The following is a 26,141-nucleotide window of genomic DNA, read 5'->3' as shown; positions in this document are numbered from 1 at the left end:
TGTTTGTAACTGACAAAAAAATAACGAGCAAATTAAAAAAAAAACCACACACTGAAAATTCCTGGAAACAGGAATGGCTGTATTATTGCTAAAAAGATTAGTTTTGGAGGGGAGAGGAAAATAGGAGGAATAGCCATATTATCAGCTGACTGAGCTGAACTTCAAATGAAATTTTGAAATGTTGGGGTTTATTTTAATTTTTGACTATTTTAGACAGTGACTTAAGAGCAAGACTCATGAAAAGTCAGAATTGTATCAGGCAAAAAGCTCATGACAGATAAGTGTGTCTCTGATTTCAAACCTGCTCCTCATTTTGATGGGTCTTCTTGTCAGACTTGGAATGCTTTATACAGAGGGTATGATGTAAGATTCTGGCTTTAGGTAGCTGAGAGGAAAGTCTTTTCCGCAGAGAAACTATTCCCATCATTGGTAAACAATATGGTACCTGAGAACAAGAGCTCAATGCAGTGTACGTGTCTAGTCAACTAAGTTTCTACTGGATAAGGAAGAAGGTCCTCACCTAGATGAGTAATTGACCAATCAGTATCAATTAATCAACTATGAGTAAGAGTACAAGGCCAGTTTAGTGATTCATGGTTATCTATGCCAGGGCTGATCACATTCAATATATTCATGAATGGAAAAAGGAATGAAGAGCAATGTGAGAAATTTTTCTAAGTATATTAACTTATCGAGGGTAATAATGACAAGGGCCAACTGTGAAGAAATCAAAACCCTAGAATGCTGAATGACAGGGCAATAAAGTAGCAGATTAAATACAATACGGGTAAATGTAAAGTGATGCAAGCAGGAGGAAAAAAAACCCAACCAACTGAAAGGAATTTAAAACGATAGCCTCCAAGTCGACTATTGTCACCTAAAAAGAAGTTCTTAACCTTATTATACACAGTTCTGTGAAAGAGTCAGGTAGCAGGAGAAGGAAAAGGATCAGTAGCAGACATAGCCCCCCAGTTCTCTTATCAAGAATTACAGGAAAGGGAGATGGAACAAAAGGGAGAACATCACTGTGCTGACACATAAATCCATGCGTGACTGACTGTATCTTGAATACTGGGTGCAATTCTGCTCTGGACCATGCCTCACTTACTCCTCAAAAATGAACACTGTAAAACTGAAAAAGAGCCAGAACACTAACAAAAACAACTAATGGAACAGAACAGTTTATAGGTAACAATCCTAGTTAAAAAATATCCTAGGATTCTTCAACTTGGAAGAAAAGACACAATGAAAACACAGTATGATCCAAGCATGTAAGATAAAACGTCCCAGAGATGGTGACTAAAAATGTATTTTTTTCCCTAAGATAACTTGATTCAAGTATAAGTAAATAAACAAATAAACAAACAAAAAGGTGGTGGTATTCCCACTGCATATAGTCAGCCATGGAAGTCCTTTCCACAGTTTATTGCAGACGATGAAAATTTAGATGAGTTTCAACGGCAACTGAACAAATCCATGAGAAAAAAAAACACTGAAGACTGTCACGTATATAGATATCACCACTATCTCTGCAAGTGCCTGAGCTGCAAATACTACATTATAGCTGCAAAAATATTGTAGGGGTGCACAATGATATCTGTTCTTATATTGTTTCCAAGTCATATGCTAATGTAAGACTAAATAAATGAGCCTCAGTTCAAGCCACTATAGCAATTACTGTATCACGTGCCTCAAATATCAACTATATTTACCTAGTCATGTCAATCATATTTGTCTAGTAATAGGTGTGAAATCTTCGTATTAAGTCCTTTTTACATTCTGTGCAGTAAGTTAAAAATACTGATGAATTTGTTGCAGGAAATATTCATGAAAATGTAAGGTACTTACAAAAACAAGAAGACCAAGCTAGAAATTTATAGTGGTGCTTTCTACACTTAACAAAACAAAAAAACCCAAGCCCTAGGATATTATGGTACAAAAGGAGTAAGTATGCCATCTTTTTCAAAAGATGACCCAGGAAAAACCCAACAGATTTTGAACAAAAGAAATCTGCCAGTGAAACTATAAGGTAACAAAGAAAATCTTCAGATCTGGTTCTTTTAAATTCAGGAAAAAAACCTGGAGACGGTATCATGATATTATGAAGGATTTTTATTTCTGTGTGAGAAACAGGACAAGTCTTCAAATAATTTCAGAAGACAAAACCACATTTATCCTTGCTTTTATCACTTGATTTCTAAACCAGAGCAACTCTGCAGAATGAAAAGACTGGAGGACTGCATATGAATATCCTGAGTCAGGTCAAGATTACTGGAAGTTAAGACACTTAATGTGTGGATTTCTGAAACAAAGTAGACTGTAGGAGACAGAGAAGAAACAGAGGAGTGAGGAGACTGACAGAAGGAAAGAATGTTATATTAGCTTTATGACTCAAGAGTGGGGTTTTTTCTGTGGGATACTGGACAGAATACATACATAGATCAAAGAGCATCCCCATCTCTGGCTTTCTTAATGATGTGGTTCATCCCTGCCCCCTTTAAATATGTTTTTTATTTTGTTAAAAAGTATAAATATGTAAACTAGTTTGAAAACACTGGTTTCAAAAATAGCCATGTGTAATTCTTTATATATGGTTATTTTTAAAGCAGACTTAATATGATGATTACTTGATATTAATGAAAACCAAAACTATTTACTGTTGGTAAATCCACATGCCCTAGACAGTCTTAATACACTGAAGTTCCGCCTTTTATCTTTTTATCTAATAAAAAGAGATTTACCTGCTTAATGATTTTTAGGCTTCAGAGAATGGAGTTCACTAATTTTTTGCCATTTTAACAAAGTGTGGCTTATTTTTTGAAATCCAAGGCAGATGAATAGAATTTACTGAACTTAAAATCACACAAATTAGAAAACAATAGGGGGCTGTTAATGATTACTTAGAGAAAATAACATTAGAACCACTTAAATCATAAAGCCACATCAGGTACTCTTCTGATACGAAAAAAATCAGTGAAATGACGCCACTTCAACATCTTTTTGTCATGTCCCTTGGCAATGTTCTACACCAAATAAGATTTTCCTCACATCCAAACTTGAATAATGTCTTCTTTCATTTCAATTATATAACTCTTTGTATATCTCTATAATTCTTTATACAACTCTATACGATTCTCTTTCATCCTTGATGTTTGCACTTCTCAAATATTTGTGGCTTCACAGCTCCAAAACATTAATCTTGCCGCCAAGGTGTACGCATTTGACTCTTGTGATCCATTCCCTGCCCCATAAATCATACCCAGAATACCAAAATATTTCGTTGTCTTTCTTTGGAATACTGGTTAGCTTCAAAGGGCTGCTTGCTGGAAGAGCTGTCATCAGCCCACACAGCTGCGACCCTTGAGTGCTCACCTTGCTGGACAAAGAATCAGCAGGGAGGCCTACAGAAAGAGTGCTAGAGAGAAGCAGAAAAAGAGATGAGCTTTATATATTCACCTATTTCACTCGGACATTTACTGAAGCAGTAGAAACTATTTGCTCTGAAAAAATGCAAAGCATTGCAAAGTATCAAAGAAGATGAACACAGTTAAGTGACAAAACTAAGATGAACAAAGCAAAGCCTGACTGATGTGCTTTGCCCTTTGTTGGAATCCACAAAGCAGATACCTATCAGATTACCTTCTATAATAAAACGGCTGGATCTGTGGACTAGGGTAGAGCTGCGGATGTCATTTACCTCAGCTTCAGCAAGGCTTTTAACACTTCCACAATATTCTTGTATCTAAGTCTGGACATTACAGTCTGGATGGGTTAACTACCCAATGGATATAAAACTAGTTGAAAGACTGAGCTCAGAGAGTATTGGTTAATGGGAAGCAGTGAATATATGCACGGGCAGTGCTGCTATCCACATGGACCTAGACAGGTAGATGAATGCATCAAACAGGAACCTTAGGATGTTAAATGATGACAAATGTGAAGTCCTGTATGCAGGAAGGAGGATTCTCAGCAATGACGCAAGCTGGTTACAAAGCAGTCCCGGTGGACAGAAGCCAGTGATGGGTCTGGGCAGCAAAGGTGGCCAGCAGCATCTTGGACCTTATTGGCAGAAGCATGGTCAGTAGACTGAGGGAAGTGATTACTGCCTTGATTACTCAGCACTTGTGAGATGACATGGGGAATATTGTGTCCACTTTCGGTTCTCACAGGACAAGAAAAAAATATCAACTGAATTCAACAGAGGGCACTGATATGGTTGCAAGATTAAGACAGCCACATCAGAAGATGATAAAAAGTTTAATCAGACAGCATCCATGGGCATGTATACAACTACCTGATTGCAACCCATAGAGAAGACAGTGCCAGACTTTTCTCAGAGGTGCCTGGTAATAGGATGACAGGCAATGGACACAAGCATGAACACAAGAAACTCCAATTAGATATTAGGATTTTAAAGATTTTTTTTTAAAAAAACCAACATTTGGGTGGTCAAGTAGGCTGCCCAGAGAGGTTGTGTAATTTCTCTCTTTGGAGGTATTCAAGACTTGATTGAAGCCCTAGAGCAACCTGATCTAATTAGGCCTGCTGTAAGCAGAGGCCTGGACTGTATGAACTCGTAGGTTCCTTCCAATGTAAATTATTCCATGATTCTATCCTACCTTAAGCTTTGTATGCTAAAACCAATTCAACTCTAACTATATATATATATATATGCATAACTGTATTTGGACAGACTTTAAGAGGAAACAAATACAAGATGAATATACAATTCATCACTACTGACTTTTCCTTTAAGTAAGGCCTCATACTGTAAAAACAGCTTCCTGAAAACAGGTTAAACACCACATGTTTAAATGTGGTTGAACAGCTTGCCTGCAAGAAAGATACACAATCTAGATTATTATCTTAATCAGTAATAATGGAAGTACCTAAAGGAAAGTGAAACAGACTCATTGCCTTTAGTCACCGTCATATGAAATTCTATCCATAACCTGAGTTCCCATCCAACTTTTCTTTTGCCTCCCAGCCTTAGTGCTCAAAAGTCCCTTCAGAACTTAAATTTCCCTAAACCTTTTCACTACGTCTGAACGATGTAGTCTATATGCTGGATTGTTTTTTCTTTAGAGAGGCGAAATGGACACCTTCAGAAACAAGAGTTTTTTGCCACTTTCAGTAGTCCGTGGTCAGAGTTGTAAAAATTCAAATGCATTCCTAAAAGTTCTTTCAATATCTCATCTGCAGTGTCTTTAAAGTGGCACCAATGCCTAACAGACAGGTGAAGAACTCACCATTTGTGCCCTCTTCCTACTTTAAGCAACTCTTGAACCCTACAGCTTCTGTTACAGTTCATTTTTCAGTACATAACTACATTTTTTTGACAGATACTCAACAAAATCTTTGACAAGAATGTATCTCAATCTTTTCATTATTCTATAAGAAGGAATAACTATCAATAAAACCAAACTTCACTTACAGTCAGTTATCTCAAGAAATTCAAAGCATTCCTTTATCCCTGTTCCTATTCAGAGAATGCCTGTGTGCACTGTTTTTACATACTTTGTTTACTGTGTGGTTACTCATTCATTCATGAGTCCCTGAAGAGAAGCATTGTACGTGTATAGGTTCTGAATACCCTTGAAAATAACTGAACAAGTACTTAATACAAACAATAGTGTAAATTAATGTACAAATAACAAAATAATATTTATTAAAAAATGCTCTATTCCTTTCAATTAAAAAAAATAATCACAGCCATGCTTTCTTGGGGCAGGTCTGGAAGACAGGTTTCATATATTCTGATTTGGAAATGCAAACTGTCTTGGCTTCTCCATTTAATTTTGTACTTTCCCATGGGGAATATAGTTAAGTAAATGCAAGAGGAACACTGCAGCAGAAGATACAGAGCACAGATTCTGTGTATCACTATGACCTGCATAACAGCCTAGGTAATTTGCAATATGTTAGGAAAGCCTTTGAAGGATGGATAACTTCCATTTTTCTCTTAAAATATCAGACAGAACACATCCAAAGGTGTTTGAGGAACTGGCTAGTGCCACTGCTGGGATTCTCCTTATCGTGTGAACAGACATGTTGTCTGTGAGTCTTTGATATCTGGAAAACAGTAAATATCATGACCATCTTCAAAAAAAGCAAGGATGAGAACACAAGGAACTTCTTGATAGACAGCCTCATTGTAGTCTCTAGGAAGGTGGCAGAACCCATTTTCACATTTGAAGCGAATTCCAGGCATTTGAAGGATAAAAAAGTTTCTGGAAACAAACAACATGGATTTACCAAACGGCAAATTCTGCCTTACCACAATCTGGTTGCCTCCTATGATGAGATGATTGATTCTGTGGATAGAGAATTGGGTGACCTTTGCTTTGACCTTCAGAAAGTTTAGACAGATTTTTCCACTGCAGACTTGTGTCCGAACTATTACGTGTGAACTGAATGCATGGACTGAAGATGGGTAAAACCCACGCTGGACCACTAAAATCAGAGAGTAATGGCCACTGTTCCAAAGTGTAGCTGAACTCTAGTTACACAGTGACATTCCTCAAGGTCTGATCATGTTTAATGTCTTTATTAAAGACCTGGGCAATGATACAAAACCTACCCAAAGAAATAGGTGATGCCAGACTGAGGGGAGCTGATACATTGAGGGGTTGTTGGGTTGCCATTCAAAGGGACATTGACAAAATGGGAGAATGGTTTAACAGAAACCTCATGAAGGTTAAAGTTTAACGCAAAGTCCTGCACATGAGATGGAAAAATCCCGAACTAAATACAGGCTGGAGGCCAACTGCTACAGAGTAACTTTGCAGAAAAGAACCCAAGGGTCCTGGTGGACAACAAATTGAACGAGTGATAGCTGCACGCCCCTGTAGGGTTGAAGTCTAAGTAGTTACTGGGCAGCATTTGGGCACTGTTAGTACCAGCATAGCCAGCAGATTAGAAGTGAGATAATTTCCTTTTATTAGATACTTGTGTGTCCACATCTAGAATACGCTCTAGCTCTGAGCTCAAGAGTAGAAAAAACATTGACAAAACTGAGTGTGCAGAGGATCATCAAAAGAGTTCACAGGTTTTATGATTTATGACAATTTATGAGGAAGGTGACAGCACTAGGTTTGTTCAGATAGAAAAAGAGACCGCTAAGGATGGTGGTAGGGTTTCAAAATGCTGTCTCCAGTTACCTAAAGCAGGGTTATGAAGAAGATTAAGTCAGACTGTTCTTGGAGATGTATAGTGAAATGCTAAAAGGCAATGGTTAAAAGTTCTACCAAATAAAATTCTGAATTAATATAAAGACAAAAATTTGCCAGAGCAAGGCTTGTTATCAAAGGACAATTACCCAGAGTGGTAGTGCAACCTCCTTCCCTAAAGATAAAGATTTCACTGAACAGTGTGCTGAAAAACCTGACCCAACTTTGACAGCAGTGTTCTTTTCAGCAAAAGAATGGCTTCCAGAGGTGTCTTCCAAACTAAATTATGCTTTGATTCTTTCAATGAAATTAGCAGGTGTGAAGCTGCCACGTACAGGCTTCAGGCTTCATTCATTGAGATGAAAACAGAAGCATACAATCAGTGTATTACGTTTCTCTCTGTTGACTAAAGGAAAAACATGAGGTTAATAATAAATATGCATATATTAGAGGGTGGGTTGACTTCATACAGGCACAGGAGATTACAGAACACTGAAGAAAGAACTGGACAAAATGTAACCAGCTATTTGCTTCTACATTTTTAGTATAGTAAATCAAGATATAGTTCTACAACTTAAAGAGAAGGCAAACATAACCTTGAACCAGAAATTACTCCATTACTCATCACAGGAGATCTCAATAATGCAAGGGAGATACCAATGAAGAACAAATAGGTATCTTGGCATGCAATCAACAAAAAGCTTTCTGAAATGATGTAGTAAATTACTTTTAAGTTTGCACAATCCACATGCAGCACTTCCGCACAGCGCCAACTCAAAATTAAAATACTTGGCACCCATTCAAATCTCCTGATTCTATCCATTCCACTGACAATGGGAAAATAGTGCTCCATAAGTGCTCCACAAATTATTTATTGAAGATATTCCCATACTTATTTATTTATATTTCATCTCCAAAAGAAGCCCTGGGTCTGCAAAGTATCCAAAGAAAAGAAAGATACACTGCATTTCTTTTCAACATCTTCCGTGTTTCAGCATGGTAATGAAACAACGCCCTTAATTTGTCTCTGTCCTTGGGAAGGGATAAAGGAGTTGGGGGTGATGTGATCCCTAGATTAGCAGATACAAACAAATTCTGTTGTTTTTTTTTTTTTTTTTTACAGGGTGAGCAGAAAAGAATATAAGTAGTTTGGCTGTTCTAGAGCATTCCTCACTTGTATCCAGATTCACATGCATGCTGAATCTGTGAGATCCAGGAAAGGAAGGGAAACAGTTTCTTCAGGTCTTCCATTAGCCAGATTCTATGAAAGGAATAGTTGATTGTGACTTGCTCTTTCACTTTTTGCCTAACTCTTTTTCTTACTTATGAAGATTTCTCAATGGGTCCAATAGCCATTCTAGTGGAATTAGTGTCTTGTCACACAATAGCTGCTACTGTGTTAAAGATGCTGTCAGCCTTACTAGATTCCTGGTTCTGAAGATAAGAAATACATATTTTGTTCTTAGGGAAATTTTTTCACTTTCTTTCCCCCTACCTTTTTTTGTAACAGCTCAGCAGTTTAATAATTTAAATTTACAAGTCTGTCACAGTCAGTGACTAGCCTTCAATGTAAACTGAGCTATCAACTTCCAAATATAAAGAATGACACAGTCAAGAGATAGTTGCTGAACACTGTATAATCACAGAAAAAAATATGAGATTAATTGTTCACAAGATGAAGGACCTTTGATGATGTACCTACCATCATTCTTACTGAAGAAATATGAGAATATTCGGAGGTGGATTGAATCTTATGGAATTGAGTGAAGACAGTTAGTGTGAGTAGTGTTCACCAGGCACAGAGAAAATGTTTACTGGCTTTAGTGAAGCATAGCGTAGTATGTGAACTCAAAAAAGATGCCAAAGCTTCAATGAAAGGTAAAGTCAAATGGCAAAACCACCTCAAAAAACTACTTCAAAACTGATTTACTTCATTGTTTACGTAAGATAAATCTCCTTGTGCATATGATTGTTGCAGAACCACTTTAATCTAATTTACTGAAAAATAATCTTACACTAATCCTATTGTTAGAGCAACACTAGAATGCATTTTAAAGCTAACCTACCAAACAATAAAAAAACACGTATTTAATTTACCTATATAATTTTGTTTAAACGATACAAACCCATGATCAGAGCTATGGTACACTTAAAAAAAACCAAACAGCTGCACACCAAGCAAAAACCTACCTCGGTAGTGCTACTGGAAGGTTCCAGTCCAACCATATTGGCTTGTACCAGCTGCTGAAGAAGTTGTACTTGAGCTACATTGAGAAAGAAATCCAAGTTTGTTGTCACATTCACCTCCAAAGAATGACCACATACCAAGATTTCCTGTGGAGAAATTAAGGGAAAATACTAGATAACAGCTACTGGGGAAATAATTTTTAGCTTCTATATAACTCTATTGTGATTCTCTGCTGTAGTCAATGCTTCAACATCGTATATAGTATTAATTCAATCTTTTTGGGAGAAAGTGGTGTATCAGGCTTCTAAACAAGGATGTGGCTTATTCTTTCATTTACTTTCAACAGCATAATTACTAAGACAAATTTTGCAAGAAAAGCATCTCCTGAGTGAGGTCTTGTTTCCATCTCTTGGTAGTATCAAACAGTGGACTGTTAGATTTATATATTTTTTTTAATTTCCTTGGCAATTACTCCAATTCTTTCCTTCCAAGAAAAGGATGTACTTTTTTTTTTTTTTTTTGTTAAACGTAAACTCTGCTTGACTTATAATGAAATCATGTATTGGAACTCACTGATAACCAACTTAATTGATTTCTCTTTGTCTGTAAAGCATTGTTAATACCTTGGCAAAGCTGGGTGGATGGCCACTGTTTTACTGGTGTTATCTAGGACAGAATTACTTGTTGGCAAGCAATAAAGAGATGAAAAAAAATAATGCAGTAAATTTGCTTAATAATTAAAAGTACTGCCCCTTCTCATGAGAAGGTTGCACAACATTCAAGCTCTTCATAGTCTAAACTAGACCTCTCCCTTCATCAGGGAATGTCATCCATGGAACATGTACAGAAAACACTGACATTTTTGAACAGAAGCATTAGTAAAGCTCAGAGGCTGTGTGGGGTTTTTTTTGGTTTGTTTATGTTTTTGTTTTAATTTAATAACTTCTACGCATCTTAGCCACCTACTAAGCTTTCTGTCTTTTATACATTAAAAAATTTTCCATCTGCCCTTGTGATGATCTTTTACACAAAATATGAAGTTGTCAATTTTTTCTTTCTATACCCATTAGCTATTTTCTTCCAACAATATACACCTACTGCACATCGCAATGCAACACATACCTAATAACCATTCACACTCCTGTATCAGTTTTGCTTTTCCCAGAAGGTAGCCATTATAAGAAATACTCCTTGTGAGCTGAAAAAAAACTTTCTGATATTTCTCCCACATAAAATGTTTTAAATTCTTGAGCTACAAACTAATGCCAAAAAGGAAGCCAATACCTTTTCTGTGTAAATGCTTCACAGACCAATCATTAACAGACTGCTAAAAGTGATTGTTAAATCTGGAGTACCTTGAAGTACTCACAGTAATGGTTTGGGAATGGATGCTCTGTGGCATTCTGTGGCTTGAAAATCTGGCTAAAAGAACCCAGTTCAATTTTCTTCTTATAGATAGTGTATAGATTGTTTTTTCAGGCTTTATGAGAAGCTTGTGAATACAATGTTTTGTAACGTTGTACTATAGCACCTCTTCTCAACACCTTTCCATCACAAATCTTTTAAAAATATTGCTGGAAATCATTAAAGGATTCCAATTTTCTGAATTGCAAACAGGCTTATCTACCTCTGGACAGGCTGCCTTTAATATCAAATACTATACACAAATGTTTTCTCCAGCAGAGAAAGAACATTTCACTAGTGACTAAAACATTTATTTATTTTTTCTTTTCAGTTGGTGATCTTTGTATTTGAAAACACAACTGGACATTTCAACCGGTGGAAGAGTAAAATATTAAGATTATCCACATATTAAAAGTTATGCTATGTGTGTTCACATTTTATACTAACCTCTGGGTGTAAATTCTCTGTAGTGTCAATTTTTGTAAAAATAATTGCAGGAGCTGCAGTTATTCGAACTGTGAAATCAGTTAAAATTGGAGTTAAAATTGCTCTCCTTTCCTGTTGCCTCCTTATGCTAAAAAAAAAAAAAAAAAAAAAAAAAAAGAAAAGATGAGATGACATTATAAATTGTTGAGGTACAAAAACTTCTCATATTCTTCTCTACATCCAGCATGTAGCATAAAACTGCTTCAATACCAGTTTGGCATTTCATTGCTAACTCAATAAGCATGAAATATCATCATTATAAATCATGTTAATTCCAATCCTGACGGCAGATTTTTTCTTTCATTTCACAGAAAATGTAAGTCTAATTATTTGACTTCAACTCATCTTCAGGTAGATAAGTTGGCCATTTGACATTGCTGCTTCTACTGTTTAACAAACTATACAAAATCATTTGAGCAAAGAAAAAAACTTTATTATCGGTATTTTTCAAACTTGCCCTTCACCTTATGAATAGCTGCCCTGAAGATTGCATAATATTTGAATTAATGCATTGAAACTCTGTGGTGAAAAAATTCTGCACACAACATAACTGACACAAAAATCAAAGACATGGAAAATTAAAGAGCAAATCTCATGAAGCTCTAGGGATTGCACATTAACTTTATAACAACTGTTGTCAGTGATGTTTAAAATGCCTTGAAAATGGAGTAATGTCAGTCTTCCTCCACTGCTTCTGTCAGTGGTTGTTCCTAGTTGGTACCTTTCCATCTAAATATCAGTGTTTGCTTGCCGAGAATATTCGTGCCATTAAACTTGATAATTACATTTGTTTTCCATCTGAGTGTTTTGTTTTTTGTGTTTTATTTTTTTCCTTTAACCAAATACTAAGCCTAGAGGCACAACTATTATAGATGGATCACTAATAGCTTATGACAACACATTCCAAATAGCCAGAATCCTCTGGGTCAGGTCAAATAAACTATTGCCACAAAATGCCATCTGAGAAGCTCTGATCGGGGGGGGGGGGGTGGGGTGGGGGGGAAGTAATTAGATCAAGATGGTGTTCAGCCCCTAAAAGAGGATACAGTTCAAATTCCTGGGAGAACTCTTCCATCCAGATAGTTTGTTAATAATTCCTTTTTCCTGTCATCATTTATAGAAATGCTAAATACCTGCATTTCACGAAGGACAACTCTAAAAATTATCAAAAAGTTATTGGTCCAAGGTAAATTTTCCTGTGCTTACAAAATATAAATTTATCAACTGTGAAAAAATGCAAGTTAAAAGTATACACTAAATTATGCAAATATCTATCATGATATAAAAAAAAAACCAAAAAAACCCGACCAAACTACACTGCCATACAGGAGAAGAAAGCAGATCTATGCAGAACTCTACAGATATATCTGCATGTCTGTTAGGTAACCCTGTATTACCTTTATCTCACCATCTCAAGTAACAGAGATGCAGCAGTTCGGACATGAACGTAAATCACACAAGTGAGCCAGACGCATGAACTATGCAATTAGACAATTAGTCCTTACCATCAGCTAGAATTATCCATGTTAATGTCATTAAACAGTATAGTTATATGCCTGCCTATGCAGAAACCTCTGGACTGCATGTGGAATAGGTAATTAAATCTCTTGATTCAAGAATGGGTATCTATATACATAGCCTAGCAAAGGTAGTGGTTCTGAAACTGATTCTGTTGAAAAACAGATCTTAAATGTGATGGTTTGTAGGCCAAGAGTTAGGCTGAAAAGAAATCAAATAGATAACATGACTGTAATTCAGTCAGCTTCAAAAGAGTCAAAATCCATAGATGACAATTTACTGCTTAAACTATTTCAATTTTGATGCTTCAAATTCTACTAAAAATTTGCTTAAGTGTCCTCAAAACATGTTAAAAGCACGGCGATCTATAAGGGAATATAAATTGTCAGATGACAGTAGGCCTTAAAGCTTTTAAATTTATTTAGGGCAAGAGTATACAGAAGTTAACAGCAGATGCCACAGAGCACAGAGCTACTATCTACTGAGCTCAACTCTAAAAAACTTATGCTTCAGCTGACCTTTACAAACACTGCTGAGCAGGCTGCACATTACCATAAGCAGTATGCAGTATGCTTAAGAGCAAGCCAATTAACGAGTGTTAGAACTACCATCTTACATTAAAAGCTCTAACATTTTGGTCAGCTGTAGCTCCACTGGTATCTAATGATGACTTTCAGAGCAAGACTAGTCTAATTAGATCCACAAACCAGAAAGCAGTGGTTAGCATACATCTTCAACTAAGAAAAGGGTGTTAGATTTTGCGAGTTCTACAAATGCTTCTCTCGCTGCCATCACCTTCATTTTAAACTTAAACCAGATGACTTCCTACCCAATTCCTACTTCCCCTTCTCAACAGGATGAGACAGAAATGCCTTTGCTTTTGAGAAGAATGAAAGACCTAAGTAGCAGAACAATACTATGAAAGAACACACAGCTATACATTAGAAAACTTCCAGCTGAAGGGGCATAAAAATGCTAGGAAGTATGATTTCAATACATGAAAGAGCTGTAAAAGCAAGTTACTTGTTGAACCTCAAACCCACAACTGGCTCTCTGCAATCATTGTTCAAATTATTTTTCAGCTCTTACATATTCCCATTTCTTCATTTTCAAATGCTATTCTAGTAGATACCTAGTACATCACATCTTAGTGTACTTTTTTGGTAATATACATTGCTGATTTTTTTTAATCTTTTTTTTTTAAAAAAAGCATCCTAACACGATATCCCTGTCCTGCTCTACTTAGTACTTTCCGTATTTCTAGTTGGTGAATGTGAAGCCCAGCCAAATCAAGTATTAGCAAAATAATTGTAAGTACAAACAGAAGGCAAACAGAGCACAGTAAATAATGAAGGGAGAGGATATGAGAAAGAGCACAAAAGGAACAAAGAAACAAATTCCACGTTGAATTATTAAGTCTTCCACACTGCACCTAAGTGCAGCGTTAACTTAACACAGGTGTACGCCACATGAGCTTATGAAAAAACTTGATTGTGAAGAGCGTAATGATGGCTCTATGTCTGCAGCACATTCATTCCATGGTTCATTTATGCATCTGTTATATATTTGTCTTGGAAAAAAAGGAAAAGCTAGTACTTTTAGAGATGTTAAAGCAGTTGATCATCTACACTTAAAAGTACAGCACATTTGAAAGACCATATGCTAATACAAAGCAACAAGGCAGCAAAGCAGTTGTGATAAAGCCTGGAGGTGCCTTTTACTCAGTGCTGTATCTACACGATAATATGAACTCTGGTTATGGACCATGTATCCACACTGTAAAAGCACAGAACAAAAATGGTCTCTGTCCTCAAAGGCTTACAATGTAAGTATAAGAAAAACCACACCTGCAGACCAAGAAGTAAGAGAGAACAACTAACAGCCCCATCAATAATGATATCTGTACAGTGGCAACCTGAAATCTGTCTTATGAGTTTTTATATTACAGTATAACAGGAAAAAAAAAAATTGAAGGATTTGGAAGACGACATTGCAATAACTTTGTGAATGATCACAGGAAATGTCTTTATAACATACAGGTTAGCCTAAGAGTGAGCAAGAAAGCACTTTGACAATTAAATGTGGCAGCCTGGTAACTGGTACAATGAGGTCTGATGAGCAGTGAGCGTGGATGTGTCAAAATAAATGAAAAATGACATGTAAAGGGAAAGGGATAGACATAGGAGTCTGGAAGTACCTTGAAAGCAAAGACATATCTAATGGATAATATGACAAAAAATGTTGTTGGGAAAAAAAGAGAAAAAAAATGTGAAGAACAGTATTTTGTAATCAAAGCAACAATACTTGATTACATCAAATCAAATCATCAGTATCTGATTACATCCATTCAGAAGCAGCTGAACTTATACAAGGAGGAAGGACTGCCAAAGAGATGATGCTGCACTAATTAAGGAGGTGCGATGATGTTAGACTGGATAAGCTGTGAAAATGCACAAGGAGGACTGCAATTTGGCCTTCTTATATGGAAAAAACTAATTGAAACAAACAGAAAATACTGGCCAGTAAAGCTAAACATAACTTAGATGTGAAACTTGGAAATGTTCCCCTTATAGTATTTTTCTTCATAACACCTTACTGGATCTAGAGCCCTTATATACTTTAAAAAATTCATAGGTCAGGGAGAAACTCATACATTCAATACATGAACGACAATCAAAGAGTTTATGTATGCAGTTTATGTATGCCATGTAAGTTTACTCTCTACAAAGAGATGAATCCTCACAAAGAATTCTGCAAATTGCAAAAGCAACCCCCCCCCATGTATTAGCACAGAATAGGCCACGTAATCAAACAGTTTCTCTAGTAGTGCGAGGCATGCAAACCCAAAGATGTTATGTTGGTTAGCATGCTACCTTAGGACTTAGTAAAGATTTTTCTCTTGCAGGTTTCCCTTTCCCATGTAGTTATAAAAATCAGTTAATCCCTGATGCAAAAATATATTGGGATAACTACTAATGACATCATCATGCCTCAGATCTCCATCTCCCAGTGGACAGAAGAGTTCACATCCTTTTAGCTCTCTGAGGTATTGCAAAGACACATCAAGAGACAGTGAAAGAGCATAGCAACATTTTTAGGGCTATCTAATAATGAAAATTAGACAACAAACAAACTTACACGATCTGGCCATACAGAATTACTATTGTTATATAATTATGCCTCACTAAAGCTAATTTTCATCTTATTAAGAATGCCGTGCAACATTTCTTTGCTGTGGATTAGTAAAGAAAATAACATACTCCATCATACTGAGTAAGGCTTTGTACAAGTACACAGCATGAATACAAGCATGACTAAAATACAGGACTGAATACAAATGTATTGCATTTTATTCCAAAAGATTCACAGGGAATGCCCCTACTTCCCTATATATCAATCTACAGATCACTTTTTTCTGGTCTTCCTTATTAAAACTTGGCAAGCTGGACGAAAATGAAAACTATTCAAAGAAAAATCTGCAGGAAACCTTTCTGAGGATCCTTGCAAAGCAAGAGTGGTATTTTGTTCAGTTTCATACAACAGATCATTGGCTCCCTGGTGTATTCAATGAGAGTTGCAGAGAGCTGTTCCAGATGGTGGTATGCCAAGGACAAAACTGTAATGCAGTATATTGCCACACTCAATTCATTACCACACAGAGAAGTAATGCTTTTAAGCTCAATTAGTTTTTTTTTTTTAAAAAAAGAAAAACCCAGAGTTTATTCAGGCTGCAGGAAGCAGAAGTTGCTGCTGGGAGCTGTAGAAGGACTGCACAGGGACGGGGGCGAGGCCTCAAGAGAGGATATATTTCTTTATTTCCTTCAGGGCTGTTGTTTTTTCCATTGAGAGGAGGGAGAGGGAGGAGGAGATCTGCAAGCTGAAAAAGCAGTTTTCAATCAAGAAAACTTCTTTTGGTTAAGTACTCCCAGTTCCCCACATGCTGTTTGGTAAAGGGAATAAATGTGGACAGGTTTCATTTGTACATAACCTTATTAGAACTGTCTGACTGTTTCCAGTATTCTTTTTATATATTACACCATCAGGGAGCTTTTTATAACATCTACAGTGAAGTATAAACATTTCATAATGGGAAGAGTTATGAGCCCTGATCCTCAGCACAGCACAGCATTTGGATGGTTTTTTTGAGAGATGGCACCCACCCTACTGGAGTGCTCCAATTCCCCCATTCTGCTTGGGATGACCTGCAAGGCACAGGAGGCATCAAACCGGCACTTCACAATAGTCCATCTTGAAGAGTTTTACACTAGACACCTTGAAATATTAAAAAATTAGTGTCAAAGCAAGACTGCTTGCTTTCCAAAATACAGTGGAAAAGATTAAGAAAAATATTCAGACCCATGAGATAGTGAGTACTAGAAATATTGAACTCCAGAAAACGTGGTGAGAAATTTTGAAGGATTTACTTTCTGTGTAGAGAGTTAAAGCTTTTAGATGACAAATTACGTCAAAAGCTTTCAAGTATTTGTTTGTACAGTATCCATAGGTCTTATATTTACAGTGATTTGAGTTTGATGCTGATTTTTAAAACAAGACCAAATTTCCATTCAGTCAACTAAATTACAATATAATCTATTCCAGAATTTTTATAGCTTCAGTTTATTTTTTAAAAAATATAGCAATGTTTTTAGAAATGGGAATGGAAAAAGAATGGCTGGTATCTATGCTGAAGTTTCCTGTAAAGTATGTATGAAATATTTGGATATAGGTTGGATTCTATACTGTACCACATATCACCTAAGAATTAAAAAATGAGGAGAGATCTCCAAATAGAATCTTAAAACCCAGTGAACCTAATAAACCATAGCACTGGGTCTAAACCATAAGTAAAAACAAACATTAGTATATTAAAACCAAACAAAGAAATTAATCCTAAAATAACTCAGTAAAAAAAAAATCATTATGTTCCAGGTTAAACATGTCTAAGAATTAAAAAAGAAAACAGTGTCACAACTAGGTCAAAGAATAAAGCTTCTGTGGTAGTTGCAGGAAATCTTAAGATAAACTTCGCCCTGAAAACACTAAGCACCATGTAAAACACCATGCAGCCACCCTCTTGATGCATGCTGGAAATATCTCAGTGGATGGCAGAGTTCAATGCAGGTTCTTCCACTTCTCAGCCCACCATTTCCACAGATCATAAAATAAACTCGGATGCAGCAAGACAGACTGCCAACTAAAAAGCAAAATGGCAAACGTCCTGAAAAAAAACTGTAGTAAACTTGTAAAATTGTTAAGTCAAAAGGACAAGAAAACACTCATACCAACTTTCTCTTTAAACAAATTCAAGCTGGAATTAAAATACTGTATTGCTTACCAGAAAGGAAAAGCTAATGCACTTAATTACAACTGATATAAATTAAAACCCAAGCAGAAGATTCACTCAAAAGCAATTTCAAAATAGATATGTTTATTTGTCAAATATATTCTAATAATATTTTATTTGGAAGTCTGCTGAAGGAAGAATGTCCAAGCAGGGGGGGCCCAGAGAGAGACAGAGAGAGAGATAACTCAGATTATCTGTACTAGCTGCTTCCCTTATTCTTATCTTAATCGCTTTTCAGGAATCCCACCAAATTTCCTACCCAAACCTATAACCATAAAGCTCAGACCAAAGTGTGCTACCAATATGGTTTCAGTCGCCAATGGGCATGAAGAAGAAAGCCAATTCCTCAGTGGCTGGTTTTGCTGTTTAGCTTTATTTGCAAATTGGCCAGAAGTCCTTTGGAAATTAATGTCATCTTATCTTTCAAGAAATGCCAGCAGCCCTACATTGTCTTGTAAGAAAGAACTTCATGGGCAACTTGCCCAACATCAAGGCCCAACTAGAAGGTCATGCACATTTTTTCAAGGCTAAGAATGTAAAAGAAAAATTGTCTATGGAATTATTAGTTCAAAAAAGAAATAAATCGTTAAAAGACAGGAAAGGACCGGTACTTCTTATAAATGAGGAACAGATACTACTACTATGTTCAGATTTTTATCAGTACTCCTGTCACTTCTTGTGGTTTTATCATTACTTTGGTTAGATCAGCTTTTCCTGCCCTCTGTTTTTCAACGATAAACTGGAATTTATTCTTGATCACATGTTTTTCCTGCACACACTCATCCAGAGAGCTTATTTGCTCTCGTGATTTCTCATCAATACTTCACTTAACAAAGCTCAGTCCGCATGCCATCCTCACATAGCTTCTTTTTGTACAGCTTGCCTGACGTTCAGAAAAATCTCTGAGTGTCTTCTCATCTTCCTTTTTTTTTAATTAAACCAGCAATATTTCACTACTTTCGTTATGACTCTCCCTGTTTTTCCATATCACTTTTAGAAACTCATCCCTCAATTCAGATAGGAAGGAATCTTATCTCAAGGACCATAAAATTATGCATGCATTTCATAAAAAATTGGATTGTTTTTACACAAATTAGACATAAAGGAATCTTAAATGAAAATAAAAAAAAGACGTGTGGACAGGCATCTTTCTAGCAGAAATGATTCTAAATCCACTAAATGACTTTTGAAAGCTTGCTCTTGACCATCAGACCTTATTCCTGGGAGTCTGAAAAAGAGAACTTTGCTACACAGCCTAGAAAAATTCAGTTTTAAACCACCTGTATGAATTTTAACTATATTAAAACAAAAATAAAAATGTCAAGTTTTCAGAAATTACCAATAAACCTCCTCTATTTTATATTGGAAAACTTTAACATTCAGAACACCACGGAAGTGCATGCATGCTTTATCTTACAACCATGTTTAACTAGAGGGCAAGGTTTTGCATGCACATATCATACAATACACAATAAGGGAGACTCAGCTGAAATACCTCATTCTCAAAATTCATCTGGTTTTAGTTACAGAAGTGCAAAAAACAGTTCAGAACCAATAGGAAATGTTCTCTAACTTAGAAATGTCTAAACTGGTGTTAGTCAAGCTTTGTAAAAATACAAACAAAAGAATTAAAAAAAACACCCAACACCCAAAAACACAACAAAAAACAAACCAACCCTCCAAACCATCCCATTGCTTGTAGACAGACAAGCTGAAGTTGCAGCCCCAGAGTTATTTTTACAGCCATACAGTAAGCCACTCTGAAGAGAGCTTATAATGGAAACAAAGGCACACAGTAACTAGACAGCAACTACAGTGTAACAATAATAGTAATATACATTTCAAATGTATAATCCAGAACTCTGTGGAAATGGGCATGTAATGTAAAGCAAAACCAATACAGAATTGTTTGATTCAGATATACCGCAAACGATATCTGCAGTGTTTGTGCTACGTATATCTAGAAAAGAATAAGTTAAAGGAAAACTTCCTACCTACTGGCCATGTTCCATTCAAGTGCTGGATTTTGAGAATTTCTTTCACTCTCTGTCAAAACCCCTCCTTTTCCATTTTCCTTCTCTGGTTTCAACTGATTCCAATGAGCTGTACCAATGTTTATAGATTGAAGATCTATTTGATATTGTCTGTCTTCAACCTCTGATCCAGGGTCTCGAAGTATTCCTAGATTCAGTGCTCTCCTGTAATGCCAAAGGAAAAAAAAAAAAAAAAAAATCAGCCACAAAGGTCAAAGTCAGACCAATCAGATATACATTGACATACAAAATTAAGAAAATTAAGATAGCAATTTTGCCATTCTTGATTACTTCTAAGCATTATTTTAAGCCCACATATTTTTAAGTATCCAACTGCCTCTCTCCTATGGAATTCAATAGAAGATATACAAATAAATATATGCCAAAATTTAGCCAGATCCGTCAAAGTCAATATGAGATCAATCCATTGACTTCACTGCCCTTTCAATCACATCCATATGAGCACCCTTATGGGGTAGCAGGACTAATTCATATATACTGAACAGATAAAGGATGCCGCATTCAAGTGCTCAAGAAGAACAGCTACATATCAGTATTACGAAGAAATTTATGGTGTGACAACTGTTTCACTGTTAAAATTTATCGAAGATTAAAAATAAAAAGTTCCAAAATGAGGGAAAAACATCTCAATCTTTTTAAGATGGAATTTCAGTACTGTGCTTTGTTATTTGAATTCTTCTGACAAGTGAGGAAAAAAAGCATTTTTGAGTGAACCATTTTACTTACACATTCTGCTAAATTCTGCTGAGCTTGGGAAACAGTGACATCCAATTTCAACAAACCATTCAAGAGCTATTGGATGAGTGGAGGCTGCCGAGACCATTAGGTTTTACCAGTGACCAGTATCAGAGGAGTCTCCTACTACCACTTGTCTTCTGCTAATAAGCACTAGTAAATCTTCCACAAAATTATCTTGCCCTTTCTACATTGGGAACAATATAGCGTTTATGTGCACTGCTTATTTGATATTATAATAAAAATGCACAATTGCACTTATCATTGTTTTTCAAAATAAGCCTGTAAAGGGAGGATGGGGACCTTAAATTTATTTTTTTTTTGCTTTCAATCTGTGATCAAATCGAATTGTAGTCTATCTTTATTGATTTCATACACTGAGTTGAAGCTTAAGCTTCTTATTTGCATATGCCATCCAATCTACTGTTCCATTTTAGGTTGTTGTCTTATACTGGAGTCATTATTCAGTATACAACTGCTGTCTGCACAGAGAACTTAATTCTGCAGTTTGTTTAAACATTAAAGCTAATAATTCAAAAACAAGGATTAAAGCAGCACATCTCAACCTGTGATGCATGCACTGCATGCAACATGTAAGTATAGGTATGCAACATATAAAGTATGTAACCATCTTAAAAGTGCAATTCCAGTGCTGCCCAAATCCAAACACAGCTGAAACTGCTAATACCATTGCCATTGTCACCAATGGAGTATGCTAGCAATTAAGAAAATTAAGTAATTAATCATATCTACCCACAGAGGCATGTAAATGGCAGGAAAGCCATTTTGATGAAGGCAACTGCCCAGTGAGACAGTATGATGGCACTGTTCAGAAGCCCTATAATTTTCTCAAATGCTTAGCAGAAATACACTGAAAAACTGTTATGTCAGTAGTGGTATTTCAAAATTAAATGTGGTTTCTTAAAACTCAAGAATGTGTTTGTCAACTTTATGCACAGAGAGATCTAACCACAGCAACTGTGTCTTTTATTATTCTTTCTAGGCATTATTTCATCAATATGAATGCAGTTCTGGTGTTTTGTTGGGGGTTTTTTCCTGTATTTTTTTTCTTTTTTTTTAAATTTAAAAAAACACAGTAAATTATTCTATGACCCAGAGTCTATTTACATACTTTGTCTAATGCAAATAAATATTGGAATACGTTTTGTGAAATATTACTGAAAATAAAGCACCAAATTTTGTATTATATGAAATCCACATTAGTATATAAAATACAAAGTATTACACTAATTTCACCTGCATAATGAATTCTCTCGTGCACTTCACAGTAAAGAATATTTTTCATTTGATCTTTTATGAGCAGCTTGATAATTCACATCAAGTTGCATATAGCACTATATTCCTTAGGCTCATTCAGCACAACCATGACCTTATGTACTAAATTCCTAGAGCAAAATGTGACTGTATGCACCAATCTGAAACTTCCTGTTGTGGCAATGGCTTTCTTCCCCTGATGAATTTGCTTATTTAAATGCAAAACCCAATGAAATCACTCTTTGGCATACATTTTTAGGTGCAGCAAAATATGCAGACATACTATTCAGACCAAGGTACTAGTGCATTGCATTGCTGGTATAAGATTTGTATATTGGATCTTTTTTTATTTGATCCAATTAATTTTGTAAAATCTCAAGGACTGGATAATGTTTGTACTGCTTTGGGATATCACAGCCGAACACTTTCACGCTGATATAAAAACTGCATTTTCATTCTGTTTCTACTGTTAACAAGCTCCTACATATAATACAAAACTCTTCCTCTGATCCTTTAGACACACCTTTGAAATCCAAGCAAATAAATCATGTTTCTATAATTATCCATTTCAAGAAACACAGATTCTACACATACATGCAAAATATGAAGATTAGTTATTAATGCCTTGATGTTTCAACTAAGCTGGTTATTACTTTCAGAAAATATATCCTGCCAGATTTATACAAAGATCAAAATATAGCCTTTCCCCAAATAAATTATATACGCAGAGGCATTTACGTAAGCACTCATTTCTGGTTTTCCATATAAACTATTTTCTTAAGTGCATACCCATTTGTTAGTTGTATACTTCCTAGAAGGATGAAAATAAGTTAAACTGTGACAAAATTGGCCTAATCTTAAGCATACATGTTATGTATGAACTGTGCAGCCTTTTCAGTTCTGCAGCTTTCAAAATCCTTGTAGCAAGTAACATCAGAGAAACAGAGTAAGCCAAATTCATGATTTCTGTACCTGTAGCATAAAAGCTGTTTAACCAGCTGAAATGTACTGTAGAAGTTATGATTTTAATTGCTTCCCCTTTCTGAAAACAACTTCACTATCCCATCTGAACCCTTTGGCAGGTGGTGTAGAATACAATAGTTGGTCAATAATACAGTAAGATCATAAAGAACCAAAGAAGACCATAAGCATGTAACAGGAAACACAGCTTTAATGGTTTTCTTTTTTTAAATTGACTTAGCCTGGCTCAGGCTTTTTACGTGCTTATATAAGACACAGGTCATGTTGAACCAGTTACTACATGCTGCTGAATACGCATAATTTTGAGACCCACTGTAAAGACGTTGTATCTATTCACTTATAGCTCACCCAAGACCTACAAAAACATGACAAAAAAATAGCATTTAAATACTATACATTATGTAATGATTAAGAGATATTCACAGACTTTACACACAACAGCAATTTTAGTTAGCATTTACTAGATCTCTGTGTGCACTCACTTCCCCTCTCAAGTACAGAGATGACAAACCTATCCAGACTCCAGTTATTAAAGGTTTTGTCTGGTGTAAAGGATTCTTCCTCTTCTAATTCAAAAAGGAAACAGACCTTGGATCAATATAAACAGTCTACAAGTGCAAACCCAGTGGCACCATGTTGGCCCAGGATATAGACAGAAGAGGCCTGTCCAAGAGGACCACATTCTCTTTTGCTTAAGCTTGTGGGGTCCCAGCCCAAATGTAGCATGAAAAACCATCACCTGTGAAAGAGACATGACTGAACAAATGTAGAAATCACAGCAATATTTATCAATGACCTAATGCTCCATAACTGCATTTTTCCCAATTAATTTCAATGAAGTTTCCTAACGTATTCTCCTCAACAACACCATCAAATGTGTTATATCAAACACAGGAAACTGAAACAACTGTTCCTTACAGAAGCAATCCACCACAGCTCCATTTGGAGTGAGATGCTGTAGATGTTAAGAAGGGCACAGAAGAAAAACGTGGTAAACCTAGAGCATCTATGGCAGGGGTCCTCAAACTTTTTAACCAGGGGGCCGGCGTGCGGATGCAGTGGCAGGCAGTCATCTGCGGCTGCTTGGTTTCCCCCCCCAACCCCCGGCAGGGGGGGCGGGGGGGTCTGTAAATACCGGGGGCCAGATTGAGGACCCTGGGGGGCCATATCCAGCCTGCGGGCCATAGTTTGAGGACCCCTGATCTATGGTAACAATACTGGCCTTTGATAATGCTGAGTTGCTGTAGAGTAAAACCCCAGAGAGGAATCAGCCTTCCAAAGAAAGGCAACTAACACTTGAACCACTGGGAGAGAAACAGAACCTCCCCACCATCACAGAACATACAAAGACATCAGACATGATCTTAGAACAGGAATAAAAAACATCCTGTAGCATCACAGCTCATGATGGAAGACTTGGATTTGCCCAAGTCTGGAGAGATTAAAAACATCTATTTGTGAGGAAGACCAAAAGGAAGCTCTGTATCTTCCCCCAAGGGTAACCTCAGCGTTGCTTCCCTAGTCTGCCATCTGTCCATAGGGAGACTTACTTGTGGTTTAACCAACAGTGGTTTATGACTGCCAAGATGTTGGAAGCAGTTTATTTTAGTCTCGGTCAGTACAGCAGGCTCTCAAATGCGGTCAGCAGTAAACTCTTAATTCTCACTGTTTCTGCCTCTTTTCCCCAGGAACTATGCCACATACAATTGGCTTTGCTGGCAGCTGTTCCTTCTCCCCCTCTCCAGCTCAGCCTCAGAACTCAACTACTGTCCACATCCACGCTTGCCGGCAGCATACTCTGAATTGGATACCAGCAAATTTTTATTAAATACAAGTATAAACTGCGTACAGTAGGGCTCCCTTGTTTAATGCTTTACTGATTAGCAAGTGATACTATTTTGTTTGTATGTCTATACTCATGTCACTTTTCATTTTAATGTTACATTTAATCTTTACAGGAATTTGTTTAACAATGAAAACTACATTTTCCCTGATTAGTCTTGTGTTGGGTTCTGTACAGCCAGATACATCAGCCTTATCTACAGAAGACACATGGCAGGTGTCCTGTGAGTCAAAGTGGTTGAGGTACCGTGGTTCATCCTCAGATGTTGAAGACCCTTATAAAAAGAAAACATCAGCGCTAGCTCCATGAGCCAAAGAAAAATGACTGACCACGCTTAAACATCTATATAGTGGACAAATACATCACATTGCTAACGCAGAAGAAGAAGTTATTAATTGAAATCTAACTGAACACACTTTGTAGTCATTAATGGTCATACTTCTAACCCTATAGCAACTTGCAGTGTTTATAGCTTTTGTGAATAGACATAAATCAACTCAGAGAAATTACTTGTGCAATCAGTATGTTAAAAAAAAAAGACAAGCAGAGACTGAAACATATACAAAGATTTCTTTTGATTATGCTAGACTGCTTGAAACAATCGATATAGTGAAGCAAAAATACAAGTATAATGGGTAATTTACCACTATTTTAAACTAATGTTGGATAAATGTCTGACTGGGGGCCCTGGTTCCTTTTTCATTCTGTATATCTACAGATGAACATCACGGTGAAGAGAGGAAACTGGTATAAGTGTAAAAAAGCTAAAGACGATGATGGACAAAGTAGCTATGAAGATCTTTAGGTAACACAAGAACAAGCATATTGGAGAAATTACAGAACTCAGTACTTACAAGTCATCAAAGAAATGATCTTCACTATGTCTCTCTCAATTGCCCTCAGACTTGCCATTTGGACTTCATCACTGCCCACTTGGAAGACCAGTAATGGATCGTAATCACAGGGCTGTACCAGACAAGGGAGTTTTCTAGTAACGTCCCTTACCCAGGCCCCAGGGAAGCAGCAGACTTCCCTATGCTTTGGGTCTGGTTGGCATATCAGGCCCTCTGCTCCTCAGAACGGAGCTCCCAATGACAGCCACCTTTCCTTTCTTCCTATACAATGCATATATTCATAATGCAAA

General features: G+C 36.5%; 1 protein-coding gene across 6 annotated transcripts in view; it reads right to left on the bottom strand.

The window, feature by feature from the left end:
- VPS13B (vacuolar protein sorting 13 homolog B) overlaps window positions 1-26,141 on the bottom strand; it is a 477,375-nt gene that overhangs the window by 145,371 nt on the left and 305,863 nt on the right. For all 6 annotated transcript variants that reach the window (XM_040588251.1, XM_040588255.1, XM_040588253.1 and 3 more), the window contains 3 exons: window positions 20,104-20,307; window positions 11,209-11,335; window positions 9,360-9,503 (listed from right to left, as the gene is read on the bottom strand). In XM_040588251.1, coding sequence (XP_040444185.1) covers window positions 9,360-9,503; window positions 11,209-11,335; window positions 20,104-20,307 — 475 coding nt within the window. The remainder of the gene's footprint in view (window positions 1-9,359; window positions 9,504-11,208; window positions 11,336-20,103; window positions 20,308-26,141) is intronic.

This window comes from Falco naumanni, chromosome 3, assembly GCF_017639655.2.
Source record: "Falco naumanni isolate bFalNau1 chromosome 3, bFalNau1.pat, whole genome shotgun sequence".
NCBI classification, from domain to species: Eukaryota; Metazoa; Chordata; class Aves; order Falconiformes; family Falconidae; genus Falco; species Falco naumanni.
The sequence above is the reverse complement of the archived record's forward strand: the minus strand, read 5'-3'. Positions and strand labels throughout refer to the sequence as shown.